Below are 22,859 nucleotides of genomic sequence, written 5' to 3' on the forward strand. Positions count from 1 at the left end.
CTAAAACTACTGCAAAACTAACACCCCCTGTGACTACGCCTATGAGCTTCATGGAGCGAGCAACAGCCGGCTGCCTAGCCAGCACAGCTAGGTCGGCAGGTGTCTATTCCACTGTCATGCCACAGCTGCAGCGACATCCAGGAAAAGTGAAAGTGATAACTTGACTACAGCTGTAACAGCCAAATTTGCACAAACATCAGTCCACACATCGCGCAAGGTGGTGATATCACATAAACTCTATTAGCGGCAAACGCTCTCTAAACTCTTTTAAACGGCAAACGGTACACACTGGAGCGTAACTGGCTTATGACTCGTTATACTAACGTCGAAAGAGTATTTCACAGGCCTCGTAACGGGATGGCAATGTGCAGAAAAGTGTCATTTGTGCTCGGAAATTTTAAATTTCAGTGCCTGCTGATGCGCGCATTCGGACGAGTTTCTCATTTCGTAGGTGAGCGGGTAACGAACAACTAAAGGAACAGGCAGTCTCAAGTTATGCGCTGTTCGAGCCGCTTTTCCGAGTGAGTTATCGGCGCAGACCTCAAAGAAGTTAAGACGAACTTCTGTCGTTGACCGAAACCGACCGATATGAAATGGAATACAGCAGCTGGAAGCTTCACTTCGACATACAGCGCGCAGTACGCTTTGAGCACTCACAGTGATATCATAGTTGCGTTCTCGAAACCAAAGCGAGTGCTTCTGTTCACATAAAAAATATATAGAAGGCGGGGCTGGGTGCTGATGTAGTAAGCATGATAACGAAGTAGGTGGTGTAGCACAACTTAGGCATTGTCGGATTTAAGAGGAGAAGGGAGCTGCGTAGGGGTCGGCTTCCGTGAAAAGCTCTTGATCCGCTTTTGAAGCCAGCCATCAATTCTTGAGGCAGTCTCAAGAGCGCAAATTTACATCGCGTTTTCGAAGTAAACTAGAGGAGAGAATTAAGATGGGGACACCTCCGCGTGCCTGAGTGGATCAGGAGTAAAGCGGCGTTAACAAGGAGGTGATACGAACGCGCCCTGTGCGAGGAAATCGCGAAGCGGCGCGCAGGCATGCAGATGACGCCGAGAGCTCGGGCGCCAGCGGGCGACACGGTCGCCGCAACCGGAGGGCGCTCCCGACGACAAAGCGGATCGGCGGGGGTAACGCTCGCGGCCGAAGGTCACCCGCGGATAGATACCCCAGGTCACGGTCCGGGTGTCGCGAAGAAAAGACGCCCAGCGCGTCCTCCCTCGGGGCGCGCTCAGGCGCGGGCCCACGGGCCACTGAGCGAGGGCCCCGCGAGGAGATGCTCGGCGCGCTCTCCCCGCTACGCTGCCGCGGCGCCGACGGCGTGTCGCACGCTCAGGGAGTCCGTGCAGCGCCTCAGCAACGGTGGCGCGACGTGCGGAGGTGTCTCCTGACTGTGTGCTGCAACGCACACTTTGCGTGACACGGCATTATCTCAAAGCGCCTTGCGTCGTGAGCGCTCTTGAGCACCGAAGTGCACTTCTTACGCAGCTTCACTGCTGTATATCATTGACTCCTGCGTTCCACCGCCCTACGCGGCAACATTCAGGAGTTCCTGCTAGTTCCTGCCGGTTCTTGTGCGAGGCGAATTTCTTCACGTGAATCGTCATCATCGCTATGAGCCGAATTAGTTGACTTAAATGCGGACTTCTCCCGATGCCGGTCGGCTGCACCAGCCCCGCGCCGCTGAGCCTATAGTTTCGATTTTAGTCATGCACGGGCGTTTCACTGCCCGCTATATCCATTCGTGATGCTGCGGACGCGTACTCGGTTGAACAAACCAATGAAGTGAAGGTTGCATTGACAGTGCAAAACGCAACATGTATATACAAGTAGGGCAATTCCTCGCCCCCCCCCCCCTTTTTTTTTTCTGTCACAAACTCTCACATGACGCCAAGCTAGCTTCGTGCCCTCATCGCCACTGTCGAGCGACACTGCGACTGCACGCGGGGAGCGGCCGTGAATATTTCACGAGTGAAATGCAAGAGCGCCTCTCGCCGTAGACGCGCTGCCAGGGGTCCGCCGTGTCCGCGTGCGTAACGATGCACTCGGCGCCCCGGGAGCGACGCGTGGCTGGCAGTGGCACGGGGAAGGGGGCCGCGTCCCCTTTGTTCTCGGGTTCGCAGCCCGGGAGGGGCGTGCCGCTAATGAAAGTTTGCGTTTCTCGAGACGACCTCGGCCTGCACGGAGACGCACTCGTGACGAGAGGGCAGGCATACTTTTTTCCCTTTCTTGTATTATTTTTTTGCTCCTCTGAGCCAGTCTCGCTAACGACGGACTTTGGTTGCCGCTTTTCTTTAGCGCTGTCCGGAGCGGACAAGGGACGCGCCTGCGATGACGTAGTCGGGGCGGTCGTTGTTATTCAAGAGTAACAGTGGCTGCCTGATCGGAGATCTGAGCCTTATGCATCACATAGAGACCAGCGCGACAAGCTGCCTGCTCCTCAGAGACGCGGCTACTGTTTTCAAGGCGGCCGCGCCGTGACAAAAAATCTCGTCGAAATTCAGAAGTTGCCACGCCCAGAGTTGCGCTTTCTTAGCGTTTACCAGACAGTCCTATAGGAGTTTTTGAGCACAGACCTTTTTTGGAGCGCTTGAATCAATACGCCATTGTTAGCACCTCAGAACACGTTTGAATAATCCGAAGGGAAGGTAGGGGGGAAAAGGCTGCAGTGAGGGAGCGCGAATCTGTTAGTGGTACGCGTGGCAAAAGACGTACGGCGTGAATAAGTTCAGTCAAGCCTTATATGAATAAGAAAAAATTCCGCGTTAGTCTTTAATTCTCCACCGATTTCACATATGCAAAAAAAAAAATCGCTTCAGCGTCACATATGAGTCCATGTGATCAGTCGTATCGTTAACGAAAGATTTGTACATAACGCATGTCGCTAATGACACGCATGTAGACGAAGGTATTGGTGATTGGAAATGTCAGCGGGTACTCCTTGCCGCATGGATAGCTGAAAACCACAACGCAGGTTACAGTAACGAAGCACAGACGTTGGATCCAGCGAAACTGACGCAGGACAAAAACAAGGAGGCGCACACACAACACAACAACACAACACAACACAACAGAACACAACACACTACAACACTGATTCCCCGTCACAACTCATGGCTGACAACCATATCCCTACCTTAGAATTGCGAAGAACTATAGCACGACTTAAATTTCTTTTCACGATGTTTGACAAGTTGCTAGAATTTAATGGACGGCCATACATTCAACGTTACCTGCCACGCGTGTCAAGACACCGTCACGCTCACAATATGCTGCCTTTCCTTGCCCGTACTAACTTGTATAAATATTCTTTTTTTCTTCGTACAATTAGTCAGTGGAATGCTCTCCCCTCTGAAATTTTTCCACTGATAATTTTGATCAGACGCTGCTGCTGTATTTTGCGCCGTGACATACTGTGGCGTTTTTTTCCGTAATTTTATTAGGTTATCATTATTCTGAGGGGTAGCGTATGCAAGTTCTTTTCTGTGAGATTACGTAAAAATCATTCTACATAACTGAAATGCGTGCATGTTCACTTTTGTTTTCTTCCCATGTTTTGTTCTCTTTCGCATGTTAAACGCGAGAGGTTATTTATAATTGGTGTTAATCGGGAGAAAGTGTACGACATACCCACCTGCTTGGTCTCGTTGAGACCGCAGTATTTGTAAATAAATAAATAAATAAATAAACACAACGGAACACAACACATCACGTCAGTTTCGCGTCGGTTTCGCTGCTTCCACCATCTGCGCATTATGAACCAACTAGCCCCGCAATTTACTCTACTGAACAGTAACGAACCTCGTAAGGCAAATGTTACAGTGCGCAGCACATCTTTAACTTGAATCGAGGAATTGGGCAGCGCTCATCCCGTACCCAGAACCTCTCGACATCGGCCGATGACCGTCATATGGTACGGCTCTGAGGCTGACCTCTTCACTTACTCGGGAACCCGCCTTTACTTACTCCTGTTCAAGAGGTCTCCAAAAGAAGAGAGAGAGAGTTTAATGATAGGAAAGGCAGAGAGGTTGGTCTGAAAAATAAATATCTGGCCTGCTACTCTGCTCTGGGGGACGGGAAGAGGAGATAAAAGAAGGCCACGATGGGGGACGATGATGATGGGAGGAGGCAGATGAAAAACTTCTTTAAAAAAAAAAACAAGGCACACTTTCTGACATCACAAACGCGAGACAAGGTCCGTGTCGCTCAGAAAGCGTGAGAGCGCTCGCGTTGCCTTTACAGTTCTAAAACTATCTGGCCAAGCGCTGAGGATCGAATCCTCAGAGAGGAGCGATGTGTCCATAGGCTTCAGAGCCAACTCACCACGCGGATGTTATCGTGCAGCTGGACGAAGTACCTCTCGGCCAGGAACCTCGGGTTCTGGTCGTCCGCGTCATGCACCACCACCACCAGTGTGGTGTGCGAGCTCTGTGGAGGGTTCCCCTGGTCCTGGGAGAGGATAGACACAGGGACCATTTCAGCGCAATGATCACTGTTGAGGAATGCTTGTTGCTGACCACTAGACGTATACGCCGTGCCAGCTTGTGCTGTTGTTACCCAAAGGCACGGCCTCGATTCTAGTAGCGATGGTACAGCGAGGTACCAACGGTGCCTAGAGGCACAGCCTACTTACTCCTCGTGTCTGAGAGGTATGAGTTTCGAATCCCACTTTCTCCTAGTACCCACCGAATTTTCTAATAGGTGCAAGCAATTCCGGGCTCAGTGCTCGTCCGCCTCACTTCACATTAGTTACGCAGGTTCAATTCCCGGCAACTGCTGCCAGCTGAAGTTGCAACAATGTGCATAAAATGTTCATGGTAGTATGGGAGTACGCTTAGCTGGTTTTTAAGGCGTTGATATCATAAAAGAAAAGTACCAGTCGAAACATGGACGCGTAAGTTTATGATGAATAAAAAAAAACAAGCGATAACCCTGTGCTGTTCGTGGTCCTTTCTGTGGGCAGGAATGCAATGTTTGACTCGTAGAGGATTGCTTTAGCTTCTGCGTCACATAATAAGATTCAGGTTCGCAGTGAATGACACTGTAGGACAATGTCAACGTGGCAGTAAATAATCAGGTGTGGAAAGAACACGTTCGCTTGTGTTTTTCGTTTTTCGTTAGTGAAGCGCAGGTTTATCCTTCTTCAACAGAGTGACTTGAAACATGTCTTCCGAGCCGCCGCGGTGGCTCAGTGGTTATGGCGCTCGGCTGCTGGCCCGAAAGACTCGTGTTCGATCCTGTCTGCGGCGGTCGAATTTCGATGGAGGCGAAATTCTAGAGGCCCGTGTACTGTGCGATGTCAGTGCACGTTAAAGAACCCCAGGTGGTAGAAATTTCCGGAGCCCTTCACTACGGCGTATCTCATAGCCTGAGTCTCTTTGGGACCTTAAACCCATATAAACCAAACCAAACATGTCTTCCGTAGATGGAAAGCCTCCCATAGTCACGGTGAACTTTTGCACTTGTTGGTTTTCCAACTTTATTGAACAGGCGTCTATAAACTGACCATATCTGAGAATATCTTTTGCCCACGAAAAAAAGACCGTAACTGAAAGCACCATTTGCGCAGCATGACACAGGAGTTAGTTTGACCTCGTAATTTTATTTATTTACGACCCAATCCTGCGTGGATTGTGTCACATAAAAACAAAGAGAAGCATGGCACTGCGCTTGACTGCTCACCTGCGCCCGGAGAGTGACGGTGAACTTGGGCAGGGACTCATGGTCGAGCTTGTCCTTCAGCACCAGCGTACCTTCCAGGCGGCTTTCGAAAGCCAGCAGGTGCTGCACGCGGCATTGACAGGTGGGTTAAACAGGTGCGCTGTTGGCACATGCCGTAACGGTGCTGAACTACTGCGTGGTCAGGCACCGAGTACGATATGAATTCCGAGGCAAAGAACCCATCGTCGCGAAAGGCTCTGAGAAACACTTGTTACTGTTAACAATAAGCGCTTCAGAAAGAAGGGCCTCTGCACAAGGCGCCTTTTCAGGCATCAAACTTGTCACACATATTGCTTCTGTGCGGAACTAAACTATTATTGCGGTAAAAACACGACAGCGCCACATCTGAGCTCTGTTGCTTTCAGCGAGCCCGCGCCACACGTTTTCATCACTTCATACTACTGAATCTGTGCAGACCTCGATCGCGAGAGCCAGAAACATTCACTCCGTCAACGGGAAAGACAGGCCAGCAGGGCGGATGAGAAACAAAATAGGGCGAAGCGCTGTTGTGCAACCATTAAAGTGCTTTTTTTTTCTTGTGTAGGGTAGGCATATGCATGTATGCTCAAAGCTTTACCAGCAAGCCGAAAAGGGTTGCGTTGAAGACGGTTACATTCGAGCTCTCAGTGCGAGTTGCTTTGATTTAATATGATCTCTCAGTGAGCATGGTCTGGCCATTAACGTTTTTAATTAGACTTTAGAGCCGCCGAGTGAGTCGTAATCAATTCCGGCAACGCAACTGCACAGTTCGCTTGCAGACGGGAATCCCCAAAACTTAACCGAACAGAAATGGTTGCAGTGAACCTGCATGTTAAACAAATTTAATTCTTAATGTAGGAGGCCTTGACATTGGTGTATCATAAATTATAATGCGTATATAAAGCTTCACATAAAAAAAACGAGGGAATGAGACGGTCAGCGCCATGTTTGCTCTCTATTTTTTTCGCCATATCCCGTTGTTTCAAGCTACAGGAAGAGTGTATGTATTGAAGACAACAAGCGCACTGTATAAAATGAGTCTTAATTGAATGATAAGTAATCTGTGGGCCGCACATCACATGTGCCAAAAACGCTTCGTCAACTATTCTTTTACCCCTGAGTTTGACCGGAAGAAAGCAAAGCGCGGTAGACAGGATTTTTGTGCGCACACAAAGAAATGCATTTACTTAAAAAATATGATCAGCCTAAAATATGTAATCTTAGGGAGGGCGCCCATGGTTACAAGTAAGAGCGGTCGTGCACGTAAGAGTGGAAGCTGCTAGTGCTACAAACATTCGCCGACCCAAAACACACACACACACACACACACGCACGCACGCACACAATAAACGGCGGAAACAGTGCGCCACCTGCTTTTTCCGGATGCGTACTTTCTGTCTAAGCCTGCGGGTCAACTTTTCGCCAAATACAGCAGCGATGCACAGTGCGTAGTGCTGTAAGACGTGGGGCCTCGCGCCGCGTATGAAGCAAGTCTGCATCAATTCAGGAAACACTAGACCAAACTTCTCGTGTAAGGTGAGTAATCGATTTGTGTGCGCTAACGGAACAGGGCACGTTACATCGCTGCCTCGAAAGCAAACGGAAATGCATTACTAGCGAAAGAGCGTGCTGCAAGCAGCAGCTGAGACGGTCGATTCTTGACATGGCGGTCGTAGAATTAAGTTTCACCTAGGAGCTAACGACCTGCAGTTCTGAAGCACAGTACTCCATGGATATATGGTAACGCAAACAAAGAGGGTTATTTTATCGTTAATATACTCAGAGAGGATGCTTGGAAACCAGCGTGAGTAGCGTATACGATGCTTCAGAGATGAATGAGAAAACGAAGATATTCTTTTCTTCGCGCCTCATAGAAGTGTCAAAGTGGCTCGTTTTTGCACCAAATATCAGTACTTCCATGCAAACAAACTGCGAAAAAATGTCCATACACTTTAATCCACGTAGAAGATACCGGGTGGTCAAAATTAACCACGAGTCCTCCACTACTGCTGACCGTAGGGTTGCTTGGGTATATAAAAGGTCAACCCATAATAAAACTCAATAGGCGCTGTCTATGGCATACCCTTTGTAGTAGGAGCCAGCTCAAGCTTGCAACTAAAAATACCAAGCATTCAACTATTTTTTTTTTGTAACCTAGCGCGTACGATTTCTCTAGTTGGCGATTTGAAAACCGAGCGGCCAAGTACTGGGAATTGTCTGGAAGTCACGCAACCTTATGAGCATTTTACTTGGCACACTGCTGAGGAGGCTGACTGCAAGGCGTGGCTTAGGAACGGGTATAGCCACTACTGAGAATTCAAAGCAACAGTGCTTATGTCTCACAAGTGTCGAAGAAATGGATTCATGGCCTTAAACTTTTAAAGAACAACAGAAATTACAGCAGTAAAGGTAGTGAAGAAAAAAAGAAAGCAGTATGGCGACCACGAAGAACTGGGAAGCCATAAAGGAGCTGGCACGGAACCCGGAAGCCAAAATGAATAGAGATATGAGAGCAACTAATAAAAAGGGGGTATAGCAACAGAAGAAAGTAAGCGATAGAGAGAGAGGGGGGTGTCTCGCACGCGTAGCGTACCGAATGCGGTCCATCGTCCACGTAGTACTCGACCGTGCTGAACGGTCCGGGCTGGTCCTTGTCCACGGCGCGGATGCCTTGCATGACCGTCGTGCCGGGCGCCGTACTCTGCAGGGGTGCGATGAAGATGAAAAGCACGCTTAGAACATGCACACAAGAAAGTAACCAAGAAACACTGCCTTTCCCCTACACTGCATTTTCCCCTTTTCTTCAGGACCTAGACGCCAGCTGCCACAAAGGACGGGTCTCTCTTGTGCACTGCACTTTTTTCTTCCTTTCCTCCTCGTCTATATGCGGCACTCTGCTTCCTTCTGGCTATGCAAGACACGTCCAGCGAAACGCCTGGTACCCTTCTTCGTCCTGCCGTTGTTCTCCGCAACGCTTTCTTGCTGCCAGAAGGAAAGTGCTCTTGTCCACCTGCAGTTCAACGCGGGCCAAGTGCTTTTCTACGAGCGCAGCGGCGAAAACGAGAGAAAAGACGTCCAGAGCAGCTTCCGCGTTTTGTCGAAGGGCGCGCGACGCATCCCTACACGCTTTGAACCCAAGTCGTTTCTGGCTTGCCTTTTTTTCTCTCTCTTTCGGAGGCTTTGAAAAGACTGTGCGCGTCGCTGAGCGCTTTGCTCTCCTCGCTTCTCGGACCGCGCGATGCGTGGCTCGGTAGCGACGCGTGACTTCATTATCCGAGATGGCTGCTGATCCCTCCTCGCCTTTAAGATAACAGTTAATCGCCGCGGAAGTCGCCACTACGCACAACTTACGCTAGAGCAACTGAGCAAAACAGCAAGACCTTGGATAGGAATCCTCAGGTTCATGGTGATGCAGGGCGTAGCGTAAACCACCATCCCCTAACTTATCGCTTTGATTCGCTCCGTTTCTCAGCGCTTGATGCTGAGAGAGAGCGCTTATGAGTCCAATCGGCTTTTAAGAGCGGTTACAAGGCGTGGCTTTAGCTGTATTTGCTGCGTTTTCGTTCTGGTGCCTGTTCCCGCCATGATGCTGCGACAGCTGCCCATCGAAGCCACTCAGCACGAATGATGTCCTCTTCCTTCCTTTCCTTAGTGTGAAACCTTTGGCAAAAAATCCCAGCTCACCCCCGCTGAAAAAAAGTCATGTGATGAATAAACTCACACAGTTTGTCATACAAATGTCATACAGTTATCACACAAATCATAAAAATGATCATACAAATGTCACTCAATTTTGCAAAATCATACATTTGTAATTCAGATGCCATACACTATTATAAAAATTGTATGACATTTGCATGATAAAGCCTGCACAACGAACGCCGTACGGCGTTGGAGCATTATGCTGCCTCCACTAAACAATCTAGCGGTGCCTTTTGAAATTTTCGTATTTTCCAATATTTTATGAACTGCAAACGATGGTTGTCTTTCAGCGTTTGGAGCCCTCTACAGCTATTCGCAACCCATTACGACATTGCCGCGGCTCCTGCCACGATTGTTGAAGTATATATTGTGGCGAAGACCTACAGGCGGCGGTGCTCTGTGACCATACTCATAAAGGCGCTGTTCATCGCTGAGCCGAAGCGCGATGCCAGAACGAGAGTGCATGTCTTCAGTTGCCATCGCGTCTTCAGTTCCGTATTCCCAGCGCTAGTATTGATCACATTTTGCGCGTGCCAAGCAGGTTTCAATCAAACCTTGCAATAGCGACATGGCCTCAATATTATTCGCCCTTTGCCGAGATTGATTTGTAGCGCAACAACGGTACGAGGCCACAAGAGGAGAAGAGACGAGACAGAGCGCTGTCGTACTACAAATCATTTCCGACCAACATGCCCACCAGTTCATGTCAGCCTTGTTGAAGTGTTAGGATTTATAAAACGCGCCAATACGACGAAATTTCGCTGCGTTTTGTTTCCTTTAGTTCCTGAAGAAGAAAAAAGCAAAAAGTGGTATATACGATTTGTATATAGTGGTATATAGTATATGGTATATAGCACATTGTATATAGTATATAGAGGTATATACACAGCAATGGCGGCGCTGCCACGAAGTGCGAACAATACTAGTATCCTTCCTTTCTCGTGATTTCCTGAAGGGAAGGCTGGCCAGGTTCGAGGGACTAATGCCGCACTAATGAGGTCCCAGAAATGACAGCTGGGCCATCATTGCACCCCCTGCGACACGAGGACGGGGCTAGACGCGCTAACTCTGTCCACTCCCCGTTCTTTATCCATAGGCGTGACATGCCGGCACCGAAAAGGCACGGTCGAAAAAAAGAAAGAAATAAGACACGAAATATGCAAATGAAAACCAGGGCGGTACGGACACTCGTAGGTAAAACAACTACGCACGCGACTGCATGCGTGGGTTAGGCCTATATGCCTTCCATTGTGACAACGACCATGCCGCACGATAGCGTTTCTTCCAGGCCGAACGAGCCGTCGGGGTTCTCGGAACACGAAAAGGTGCAATACGGGCTGTTTTCCCCTGCGTGTGCGGACATTGGCTCCAGATCAATGCGTCGCGCGAACAAAGGGGCGTTAGAGAGAGCCGCCCCGAGACGGCGCGACGGTGGCATTCATACCTTGCGTGCATACATTTCAGGCGGCGGCTAGAAGGGGTGGGTAACTTTCACCAATTTTTCGTCCGTGCTGGCTGCGTGTCCGACGGACACTTACGTATGCAGGTGTGGAAGCCGGCAAGGTAATACGCTGTAGGACACTGGGGGCCTCAAGAATGGCTTAACGACGGCCACAGAGCGTGCGACACTGAGTGTATGCAACTAGCAAGGTGTGTTTCCGGTCTGGCACGCCCCAGATATGCCCAAAGAGAACGGATCGAGTCAGGGGAAAAATTTATGCAAACTGGGCAGCTTAATCACCCGCCTGTCGGCACCGGGAGCGCGCGCAGCGCTGCCTGGCACCATAACTCTTCTGAGCCAAAGACTCACAGGCTGTGGGGACAGTTAACTACCCGAAGGCACTGACCACTGACCAGGTCACCGTCAAGGCAGAAAGGCAACAAGGCATTGAGAACCAGAACACGTTTTGTGTCTCAGTGGACCGTATACTGTGTGAGAGTGCCACCCTTCAGCACTCGCGACTTTTAGTTCTTTTTTTTTCTCTGTCAATCAATCAATCAATCAATCAATCAACTTTATTCAGCATTTTTTGTCCTGAAGAAGAGAAAAAAATGCTAGGGTAGGAGCAAAAAGCCACAAACTCAGTAGCTTGACGAGGCTCCCACCCCTAATTGACAAGGCCAACAGTACTGACAGGCCCATAGTACTCGAACCTAGTGATAATGGGGGTTTAAAACTTCTTCGACAGCATAGCTAGCTGTTGAAGCCGGCAGCTGGTCGCTCCATTTCAGTAGAGGATAAAAGCTATGTGACACGGAATTGTTCTTGTATTAGAAAAATTTCTTTAGACAGTCTATAGATTGTCATAGACTTCTGTCTATAAAGTCTGTAGACCGTCTATACACAAGTCCTGGAGAAAAGTCAATAGTCAACACAAATCCTATAGACAGTCTGAAGATTTATGCCCATACACTTTTAGTAGACTTTCGTCTATGGGCAGTATATAGACTATAAATACGAAAAAATAAATATCTACAGGAAGGCAATGGAGTCAATAAGAAGTATATAGACTCTCTATATAGACCATTTTTATATGGGATATCTGCAACAGCGCAGGAATAGTCCACTTCAATAATACGTACCTCGCTGATGTTCAGGAAGTAAGGCGTGCCCTGGAACTCGGGTGCGTTGTCGTTGGCGTCCGTCACAATGATCCGAACCGGCACCGTAATGCTCTGCGACAAAAAAATTCAAAAGAAAATGTAATGTTAGAAATACTTCAGTTTTTGAAAAACGGTACTGTAGCTTCTTGTCTCACAAAGGGATTCAATACCGTTTAAGCAACACTGAATCTTCATTGCCAGGGCGTTTTGCCTCCATAAGACTATATGGCTGCAGTTACCGCTTGTTGGAACTCCGTTGTTTATCCTTGCCCTCACAAACCAAGCCCAGCATCTTCGCATACAGTTGAAAGAGGCAGGAAATTATTATTGGAGCTTGGTTTGATAACTTGAATGCAGACACAGGGAAATGAAAAAGGCAGAACGCCTGCCCCTTTTAGGGTGGAAAGGGAAGAAAAAGGAAAGGAAGGTAGCAAAATGTTCTTGCAAACTAGCACGAGTACATATAATAATAGAATGCGATGTACTCTAACTCCATATTGCCCAATGTAACAATGAATATTAAAAAAAGTCAGTTTTGCCTTAATGCGCGGGATGATTATACTTATTGATCGTTTCATATTAATGAAATTGCAGCGTGGGTCATTAGAAGCAGAGCTTTTCTGGTGATTGATCACTCAAAAATAATGATCCGTCAGAAAGGACCGGAGATCGTCGTACGTGCCACGGACACACAGTTAGTTCATCCGGAGTCATAGTCGTAGTACCGAACGCAGGCAAGAATAGTCAGGATTTGTGTTTTTGTTTTTTTCGGGAGGGCTGCAAGGTAATTTGTAGTTTCATTTGTTTGGGGGAGGGGATGCTTGGCTACGTGCCTGATCAAGCGCCATGGTCATACTAGTAGTGCATTCATATCCAGACGATGCGAAACGAGACGGTCCTTCTGAACAGAACTTTTCCAACTCTTCAGACCACTCTTCATGAATCCAAGACTGTTCCCCTACCGCATCACTAATGTCCCAACGTTGTCTTACTGATGTGTTCAGGAACCCAACATAAAGGTAAATAGAGCTGACGTCACAGTCAAATTTTTTCCCTTCATTAGTAGTGACGTTTCACGCGCCGTTCCTCCGTACCCGCATCCGGTTTCCCGCCAAGCCAAGCCAGGAAGTCAACGCCATCAGTTCTCGTTGATACAGTGTGACAATAGCCACGCGATACTGGACAATTTCTACCGAGGTCTGAATTGGCTCGGCCTTCGAGGTCACTTATGAGCCCCTGTGGCGACAGCGTAGCTGGTCTCCCCATGAGGCCAGCATGTGAAGCAAACAGATAGACCACCGCATAATGGGCACTCGTCGTGACAGGGCCCCTAGCGTCAGCCCTGTGCATGTTCTGCTTGTTGTAATTGCACCCTCTTGGAAGGGGAATTTTTTTTTCCTTCGCAGACACCCTACACCGCCTCCATCGATTGCCGGTTCGTCGGTCCTCTCATCGGCATGCACGCGACGCGGGCTTCTCGGCCGTGAGAGAAAGCGCCGCCGGGGGTCCGGGACGCCGGCGGTCGTTTCTTTCTCAGGACCCCTGTCGTCGTCGTCGTCGATGCCGCGGCGGTTGTCCTGCTTGGCCGGAAGGGAGCGAGCGGAAACTCGCCCGACGATCACCCTGTCGAAAGCTAGGGAACGTGGCAATGGCCGACGACCACCCGCCTGGTTTGTTTGCTACAGGAAGACGAGGACAGGAATCGAGGAAGGAGCGCTAGAACACCCGCAAAGTGTTGTAAGGAGTTGTATTGCGTAAAGTATGTCCGTGTGGTCAAAATTTTCGATTACCTCGTTGCATTACTGGGAGCTGAAGAGTTGATCTGATATCTCGCGACCTAGATTTTTTTTTTTCAGCCATGTACGTCCTCTTGCCGTCGCTGCTTCAAGCCACTACCGGACCTCAAAGGATCGCGGCGCTAGCCTCACTGCTTGAGCGCCCGCCTTGCATGGGAGAGCTGCGGGGTTCGATCCCCACTGCCGCCAGGGGCCTATGGGCACAAGTTTTCCCATGCTTGAGGCTCGGCTTCTCTGGTGTAATATGCTTGGAAAAATGGGCCTTTGACCCAACTTCAAGAGGACCAAAATACTTTAGCCGCGGCGCTGCTCGGCCGAGCGTGTGGGGAACCATTAAAATCAAATCATCATCAAGGGTTTCGAAGGCTTTTTTTTTAAACGGTCTGCTGCAGCAGGGCTCACGCTGTTTCGGGGGGGGGGGGGGGGGCACCTATCGCCAATTCTTTTGCTAGAGCAACGCAGTTCCGCTCCACCTGCATCATCATAGAATGTAAGGCTAGCGTCAGCTGAGGCAAAGAAAAAAATGGTTGGCGTTTCAGCATTTCTAAGCACCAAATATTGCGCAAAAGCACGGCGGACCACCCAAATTTTTGGGGTGGGCCAAATACATTCTTAGGGGTGTCCCAGGTCGGTTCCGAAAGCGGGTCAACTAATAATAATTGGTTTTTGGGGAAAGGAAATGGCGCAGTATCTGTCTCATATATAAGCGGACACATGAACCGCGCCATAAGGGAAGAGATAAAGGAGCGAGTGAAAGAAGAAAGGGAGAAAGATGTGCCGTAGTGCAGAGCTCCGGAATAATTTCGACCACCTGGGGATATTTAACGCGCAATGACATCGCTCAGCACACGGGCGCCTTAGCGTTTCGCCTCCATAAAAACGCAGCCGCCGCGGTCGGGTTCGATCCCGGGTACTCCGGATCAGTAGCCGAGCGCCCTAACCACTGAGCCACCGTGGCGGGTAAACTCAATTTTCAAATTTTCTGGGGTGGGCCACCCTAATTACGGGGTGGGCAAACTCCATTTTTGGAGGTAAGCAAATTCTATTTTGAGACTAAGTCTAGCCTGTCCTAGCCTGTCCTAACCCGAGAACATTCAGACTATACAGCACTTAAATTCGGCCAAGGTCATTCCAATGGCAAATTTCGCGTGTGCTCGCCATATTTCGCGTGTTCTCGCCTCATGTGCCATACCATGTGTTTCCACCCTTACCCTGCAGGGCCATCCTCAAATTGAGCTTTGCTTGGGCGGCTGCGTTTTTATGGAGGAAAAACGCTAAGGCGCCCGTGTGCTGTGCGATGTCAGTGCACGTTAAAGATCCCCAGGTGGTCGAAATTATTCCGGAGCCCTCCACTACGGCACCTCTTTCTTCCTTTCTTCTTTCACTCCCTCCTTTATCCCTTCCCTTACGGTGCGGTTCAGGTGTTCAACGATATATGAGACAGAAACTGCGCCATTTCCTTTCCCCAGAAAACCAATTTTTATTATTGGTGTCTCACACGCCTTTAAATCGACCAAGGTGATTCCAAGGTCGAATTTTCGGTGGCTCTAACCATGCTTATAGCATGCCTCATTTGCTACACCATGTGCCTTCCTTAGGATACAGGGCCATTCCAAAAATTGAACTTTGTTTGGTTCATTGCTATGAACCCTTACTGAGTCTGGTTGAGCCTTCATTTTCTTCGCTTGAAGCATCGTCGAAATCACTGGGGTTAGGCCTAAAGTGCTTTCTCACTAAATATAAAACCACGGCTGTGTTTCTCGTTCAATCGGTGACCCGAGTGCCGGCCCTGGTCATTTCAGTACGGCGCCTATTATAACTGCCCAGGAACACCCACGCGTGAATCAGTATTGTACACCTGGCCCAGACATAACTAAACACCGCCAAGCTCCGAGTCACCTGGTGTTCCAAATAAGCTTCGCTTCCCATAACGTGTAGGCGACCCTGTTCCATTAGAGCAATAAACACCGTTCGCGCAAGGGCATAAACACCACGTCTGAGCTGAAACGCCATGCGCATACGGCGGGTTAAACGACGGGCGTTCCAGACACAATCCGCCCCAAGGAGCCGTTTCGAGTCTAGGCTACGCGGAGAAAAAGCGAAGAGCTAACGCCACCTTGGCGCGTTTACGGAGCTCGTAAATGCCGCGTCCGCAACTGCAATGGGACACGCCGGTATAAATTGGGGCTCGTTCAAAGAGCGGCCAGCCTCCTAGGAAGACCGCTATCCTTTAGGCGACCTCGGTGTTGGGCGCTTTTCACATGTGTTGCCATAACCGTGCGGTCGTCCTCTTTTTTTTCTCTCTCTTGATGGGCACTTCGAGCGCGTTCCGCGAAATTTTATAGCGCCCTCCGTCACGCTTCTGTAAACACGGACGGAGGCGACGCCCACTCAAGGCTAGCGTTGGCACGGCACGGCACAAGTATTTTTTTGCTTGTGCGTTCATTGTGCGGGAACTACCGTGATGAACAAATTGCATTTTACACCGCGACGTTGTTAGACATACGCGATATATACTGCGCCGTAACTACAACACACTCAAAGATGCAGTATTATAAAAGCTGGATAAATCTAAAACTGGCTATAATGTAAAGCTGCAGTAAGCTTACAGAGCGTCTTGAAGCTGCAGTAGTCTTAAATCTGCCCTTATTTAAAAGCTGTGGTAACCTAAAAGCCGCTGTGATCTAAAGGGTGCAGAAAAATATCGCGACGTGTACACTAAAGACTTCAAACTGCATGGTGTGAGATGCGTGCGCGATGTGAGGGCGCTTAAAGATCAGCGTTAAAAGAAACCAGCCGGAGATAATCGTCGTCCAGGGTGCACGAAAGAATACTAGTAAGCAATTACAGCCGATGATGATAACGAATCACTCAGAATGCCTCCTGACGGAACGGAACGGAAAAGTAGCCTATAGCAAATCTCCGCCCGAACTATCCTCTAAACATGAAGAAGTAGTATAAACAAGATCCAGGACAATATGCATGCATACTCGGCTGAAAAAAAAAAAAACAGTTGTTAGACTTCTATGCGTTATCGTTCGAAGCGTGAACAGGGTGTATTACTAGCAGGTTATGACGGCCGCTATAGGCCGCATACTGAGAGAAACACTTATTAGCGGGAGTCAAACAAATTGATGGGTGGAAGGATCAGCAAGAAATAAGGAGGGTAAAGCAAAAATATGGGCGCCTCCCCGTTTGTTACATGTGGTTCTCGGAGCCCTTCCGTCAGTCCCAGTACTTCAGGTGTCGGCCGCAAATAGGTCGCTACGATTGCCACGCATACCTGGAGATGATGATGTAATACCACGCGTCGACCGGTAACGACTCCTAAACAATAAAGCGCAGCTCTCGTTTCTCGGTAACAACGTGGCTCCGAGACTGTACTTGCTTATCCCATGTGACCCGCTTTTTTTTTTCCTTCGAAATGTTACCCTCGGCTCAGGCCTCTGTCGTGTTATATTGTTCTTCTGTGTAGATGCAGGCGTAGCATTGCAGCCATGAGGGGACGTAGTACCGTAGACACGCTTTCTTTCTTTCTTTGCCCTTCATTTCTGCGGATGGTTGAAAGACGAGAGGCATATAACGATGGATAGACCGAGGCAGCAAAAGGCCTTGTTCACACTTGTGGATAAAAATGCGCCCTTGTTACGTATGCCTTAAAAAAGGCACTAAAGTGTGCAAAAAACAAGCGCGCTTCATTCCTTTCGCGACCCGCAGGCACGCTGTGTGTCGAAAGAAATACCGAAAATGCGGCACCGAAAATCACTGTCGACCGGATACAAATAGTAACTGTGTAGTTACTGTTGATAATAGTACAGTGGGAGAGCTAATTGTTCTTGTTCTTCAGACGTTGTGATATGACGGGGCACATTTCAGGACCAACGAAGCTGCGAAGCTGGCGGCGGCATTTCTTGAACGACTACGAGGTCATTGCTTAACGCAAGAACGCCACCGTTGGGGAACTGCGCTTTCGGCAGCCACTTATTTCGCCAAGTTGCGTTTACTATACCTAATTAGCATGAGTTTTTTTTTTTTTACAAGGAACTGATGACAGCCTAAATCACAGACGGATGAAGCAGCGACCAATGTGCGATTTCTCTTCGAAAATGTCTAGTGCAAGGGCAATATCTAAAAAGAGATATGCAGGAGATTGTAGCACATGTGCCGCCACGGCACGGTTGTTTCGTTCTAGCCTCGATACATGTTATGGAAGAAGTTAGCGCAAAACTTAGACAGGGACCGAGAAGAAACACATAAGACGACAGACGAGTGTTTCTTCTCGGTCTCTGTCTAAGTTTTGCGCTAACTTCTTCCATATCATGCAAAGCCAACTTGCCCGACAACACGCTCTTCTGATCGATGCATGTCAGACGTTATTTTTCTTTCACGCTCGAGCCTTGCATCCACAAGTGGTAACCCGGACGGGATCCAGTCTACGAGTCGATACACGTACTCTTAAAGCTGGGCTGGTAACTCCTGTGACCTAAACCCCTCTTCGGGGGGTGGGGGGCGGCTTAGTACCGTAAATGAACTCAGCCGCAGAACCTGGAGGTCTCGGAGGAAGGCCCTTAAACCAATCAGCACAAGGGGCAAGGCGTCAATCCAGTTGGTGCGATTGAGACCGGCATCTAGGGCAGCCTTTACATAGAATATACTGCCGTAATGTAGTAGTATGGGGAGTGTGCAATATGTTCTAAGACGAAGTATTAACAAGTGAGGGGCGGTGTTACAATGTTTCATGCGTGCAACGCAGTATTTAGGGCGACAAGAGTGATCCATGCGTCTCTGCCCTCTCATTCGACTCCATAGGAATATGCGTACGCCCTGAAGCTGCACCCGACCTGCTACCGGGCTGGAAACATGTCATCATGCCGCGAGAGTTGCGTGGGCGGGCGGAGATATCGCGGCGGTGGCAGCAGCGACATGTCTCGTAGTCGTCGGTGACCGGGAGACCCGGCTCGTGCTCATGCCGCGCCCGCAACGCTTCGAGGGAGGAAGGAAGCAGCACACGCGACGCACGACCGGACACTGCAGGACGCTTCCCTCCTCCTTTCCCTCAACACCCAGCGCGACGGCGTGTCTTCCTGCATCTTCAGGCTCTTGTCATTTTATTTTTAAACTACACCTTGTTCGCTGCCGTTTATTTTCGTCTCTCATCTATGCCGCGGGGGACCTGTCTCAGTTTAGGTCGCAGCAGGACCAAGAGGTGACAAATGTGGGCACAGCGCAGCCGTCACCGTGTCGTGTAGGCCGTTGTAACGTGTATGTACCGTAGTCGACACAAAAGCGCGAGGTCTGGCACTGCGAACAATTGTAGGTCTGTTGCACGCACTCCTGCCCGCCTCGTAGGGCAGTGTACAGTGCGCTTCATTGCGCTTGTCCTCGTGCCTTGTGCGTCCTCTCTGTTCACGGCTTGTTCGGCTTTGTTTTCCCTCGACGGAAATGGAGCCGCCGACCGCTGAACCGCTCGGACAGACTCGATTTGGTGTGCGGGCTGAGATCCGTGACAGGCGACGAAGGACTGGGGCCGAGTGGCCCGCGAATCGTTCAGTCTTTTGTGAGACGAGAAGAATGAAGCGGGTTTTGAGGGGGAAAAAAGGAGTGAAAAAGGAAGGGCTGGCAAACTTGCGCTGAGACTTCTCGGCCTTTACAGTGTCACATGCAGGAGACATCGGTACCACGTCCCACTGTCAAGTGAGCTCCTACGGGGCGTTCATGGACTTCCGAGTCAGACTTCGCACCATCCCTCGCCGATTAGAAGTTGCCAACGGCTGCCTTCACTGCGGCGAATTTCAAGAGTCCGAATGTTTTGGCGCTCTGCTCGAGCGCTGTTGGCTTCAATACGCGCACAAACTGAGCGGCTCAACCAGCTGGCCAGACATGGCCAGTGGACAGAGCTCTCCGTGAAGCCCAGGCCCGTGGACTCTTGGACAAGTAGTAGCCTACCCTTGAGGGCCTTTTGTTCTTTTCTTAAAATAAAGCTGTTCCTCCTCCAAGTGAGTTGAGTGAGTTGAGTTGAGGTGTTGAATGCCACAGGTGGGATTAGCCTTCCTTTTATTGCCGGCAATTGCTCCACCATAGCGACACTTATATGTTAATACTCCTCCTCCGTGGAACACTGCAGCGTTCAATACAATGAAGCGGTTAACCTCTCGAATAGGTTGTTCTGATCGAAGAGGAAGACGCAGCTGCCGATTGTTGTGGGGTGATTTAAACGCTGAGGTAGGTTCGTGTCGTTTGAAACCAGAAAAGGCGAAGGGCGTGCAGCGGTCTCTAATGGGGAGCTATAGTGGTACACAATGGGATACATAAAATGGGTTATTTAGAAATGACTCCCGACCAACTAAAGCGTCATAGTTGTGCTTGCCATATATAGCAAGCTGTTCGCCATTGACCAGAAACTGAGCCAGCGAGACGACAGAAAGTTTCTTTTTTCTTTTCATACACAAGAATATTTTCTGACCTGTCAAGTGAAGAAGCTGACGTCACTTCAGAATACATCATAGTTCGTCAGACTCTGAAATAATTGGAAGTAGGCGTTTCCATTTGCATTATCCAGTAATTTTCAACAATATTCTGTTTCGCGCACTTTTAGTAAAACAACCGAGCGTTACATTAACATCCCCATTTAACAGTTTCTTATATTAATAATTAATCATTACTTATTAAAGCTGGGCTGAGCATTAGGACCCGGGTAGTCACCGCTGCACAACCGCGTCACGATCGTTTCCAGAGAGGCAGAATTGCTCACCCCTCCAAAGCGAATGCGCTCAGCACTACACGGCTAGTGGTCTCTTTCTTGCACGGAGCTAAATTCTGGACGAAATAGCCGGCCCCCAGCGTTCACTCTCGGATGCTGCGAGTCCTTGCGAGAGTTTCAAGTGCCAATTATATGCATATGCGACTGCCTCTTTTGAATCGCTAAACGCTCTCACGCGCGAAACAAACACACAACGTAAACAACGGACGTGCAAGCAAGCGCGGAAAAAGGCTGGCGCTGCTGCGAAGAACAATGACCGAGCCCCGCAGAGATGACGCGGGAAGCGAGATATGGAAGAAGCTCAGGGAGTCCGGATTTTTATGGCTGAGCGCGAGGCGAGCGCCCAGCCCAAGGGGCTATTCATTAGTCGACGCACGCTCGGCGAGGCATCCCTTGCTTCGCCCGCTCGGGGGCTTCTCTTCCCCGGGCGAGGAGTCAGGGCAAAGGTCAACCCACGGTGAATATAATTACCGCCGCCGCTTCAGCGGCCACCAACAAAAGGCGATCGCAAAGCAACAAAAAGTGTAAGCAGCGGCATCGGGGTCGCAGGTCGTCAGGCACGCGGGAAGCCATTGCGCCTGCAAAGGAAAGACGAACTTGTTTCCCTGGCGCCCGCGTAGCGGAGTGGTAGCGGCGGCAGTCCGTGCACGTTTAGAAAACGCGCGAAAGGAAACAGGTTATATACTGTGTGAGCTGTTGCAGGTTGTTCTGTTTCTGTTTCGCTCGAGTCATTGCGAGCGAACTACTGCTTTCGTTGGTATCGTTAAAGGTAATATTTGATGCCTGAATAGGACAAGCTACGCAAAGCAAATCTGTTGACTTATAAGTACACACGCTCAAAACTCTGAAGCCCAAAGCTCAAGCGCATGCGAGTTGTGACGTTGGTTAGTGTCATTCACCAAAACGTCTCTGCTACAGGTGCTCTGGCGGCCTTGTTTTCCAGTCAAAGCTGCCGTACACTTAATCCCCGGTGATGATGATGATGATGATGGTGATGATGATGATGGTGATAAATTTTTGTGACGCAAGGGCTGAGGCCTATGAGCCCCTGACAAAGGGTAACAACGGTAAACTCACATCTCCGAAAGTGGAAATGAAAGTGACAGTAAAAGTGTGCCATGAGTATACTTCTGAAGCAGATGCTTAATTGCTTAGCTTTTTAAGCTTTCGAAGAAGGACATTCTTCGTGAAGGCCTATCAAGAATCTCCGAAGCAGGACGCGATGGGCACGTCTCCAGGTAAACAAGTGACATTTGACCACGCAGATTCAGCTGCGGAGGAGCCTGTCAGAACGAGACGCGTAGCGCCAAATCACTCATCTTCAAGTGGTATAAACTCCGGTAGGAAGAGGTAAGTCATAGTAGACTCATTAAAACCTTCGAAGACTAAGCGTACGCGAGCATCGGAGAGGGTGATTGCTGCAGAGGAAGCCTCTGAAATAGAGGAAGTTGGCATGCCGCCATCTAAGCATGTGGCTTCTGACAACAGTTACAGTGGCAGCATCTTGTATGACCGCAAAGGTTTAGGCTCGGAAGTGTTTTATAAACCGCTGATGTAAATGCACCAGAGCAACACCGTTACACGCAGTGGACAGACTTAGTCATTTGAAAACGCTAGGAACTGAGCAAGTAGGAGAGGCGACGAAAGAAGGCGTCCGTAACCATATCTCGGTAGAATGTAGCTCTTCTGTTTCTTCCGTCACTCTTTGTCCGCGTGTGATTTTTGTAGCGATAGCTACACTACACCACCTCTTAGAGCCTAGATCGTTGCCACCGTGGCCACCCCTGGTGACGTGGTTGGTCACGTGGTGCGGCGCAGCTGCTGCTGCTGGCTGCGCGGCGGGGGCGAAACCGAGTTGCAACAGCTGTGCGCATGCGCCGTGTCAAGTGAGACGAAAATGGAGGAACGCCCAGCGAAACGCAGCGGCGAAAGACTGACTTTGTAATTCGACTGAGCAAGTTCCACTAGGCCAGATGCAGCTATAGCGTCAGTGCAGGTTTAACCAGAGCTAAACCGCAGCCATATTTTTATATTATTCTAACGCCGAAAAGTTTAAGAGAATCAGTTTCGTATTTTTTCACAACACGTGCAGGTGTGGATAATTGAGAAAATAAAAAGAAATAAAAAATGTCACGCAGATTCAGCGACAGCTGTTAAGGTATTTATATTTCACGATATGTTAATGTAGAGAACATGAGAGCGACTTCATATCTGTATACTTCTGGACCGCTCTTTTTAGTGTTGCGCACATACCTGCTCGTTTTTCCACTAGCTCACCACTCCAGACC

The 22,859-nt window shown here is 49.3% G+C and overlaps 1 protein-coding gene across 2 annotated transcripts in view; it reads right to left on the reverse strand.

Moving 5' to 3' along the window:
* Cad96Cb (protocadherin Fat 4-like Cad96Ca) overlaps nt 1–22,859 on the reverse strand; it is a 261,784-nt gene that overhangs the window by 13,565 nt on the left and 225,360 nt on the right. For both annotated transcript variants that reach the window (XM_077657731.1, XM_077657732.1), the window contains exons 5-8: nt 11,995–12,087; nt 8,303–8,410; nt 5,692–5,793; nt 4,333–4,458 (exon numbers count right to left, since the gene is read on the reverse strand). In XM_077657731.1, the coding sequence (XP_077513857.1) occupies nt 4,333–4,458; nt 5,692–5,793; nt 8,303–8,410; nt 11,995–12,087 (429 nt within the window). The remainder of the gene's footprint in view (nt 1–4,332; nt 4,459–5,691; nt 5,794–8,302; nt 8,411–11,994; nt 12,088–22,859) is intronic.

Source organism: Amblyomma americanum, chromosome 3 (assembly GCF_052857255.1).
Source record: "Amblyomma americanum isolate KBUSLIRL-KWMA chromosome 3, ASM5285725v1, whole genome shotgun sequence".
Lineage (NCBI taxonomy): Eukaryota > Metazoa > Arthropoda > Arachnida > Ixodida > Ixodidae > Amblyomma > Amblyomma americanum.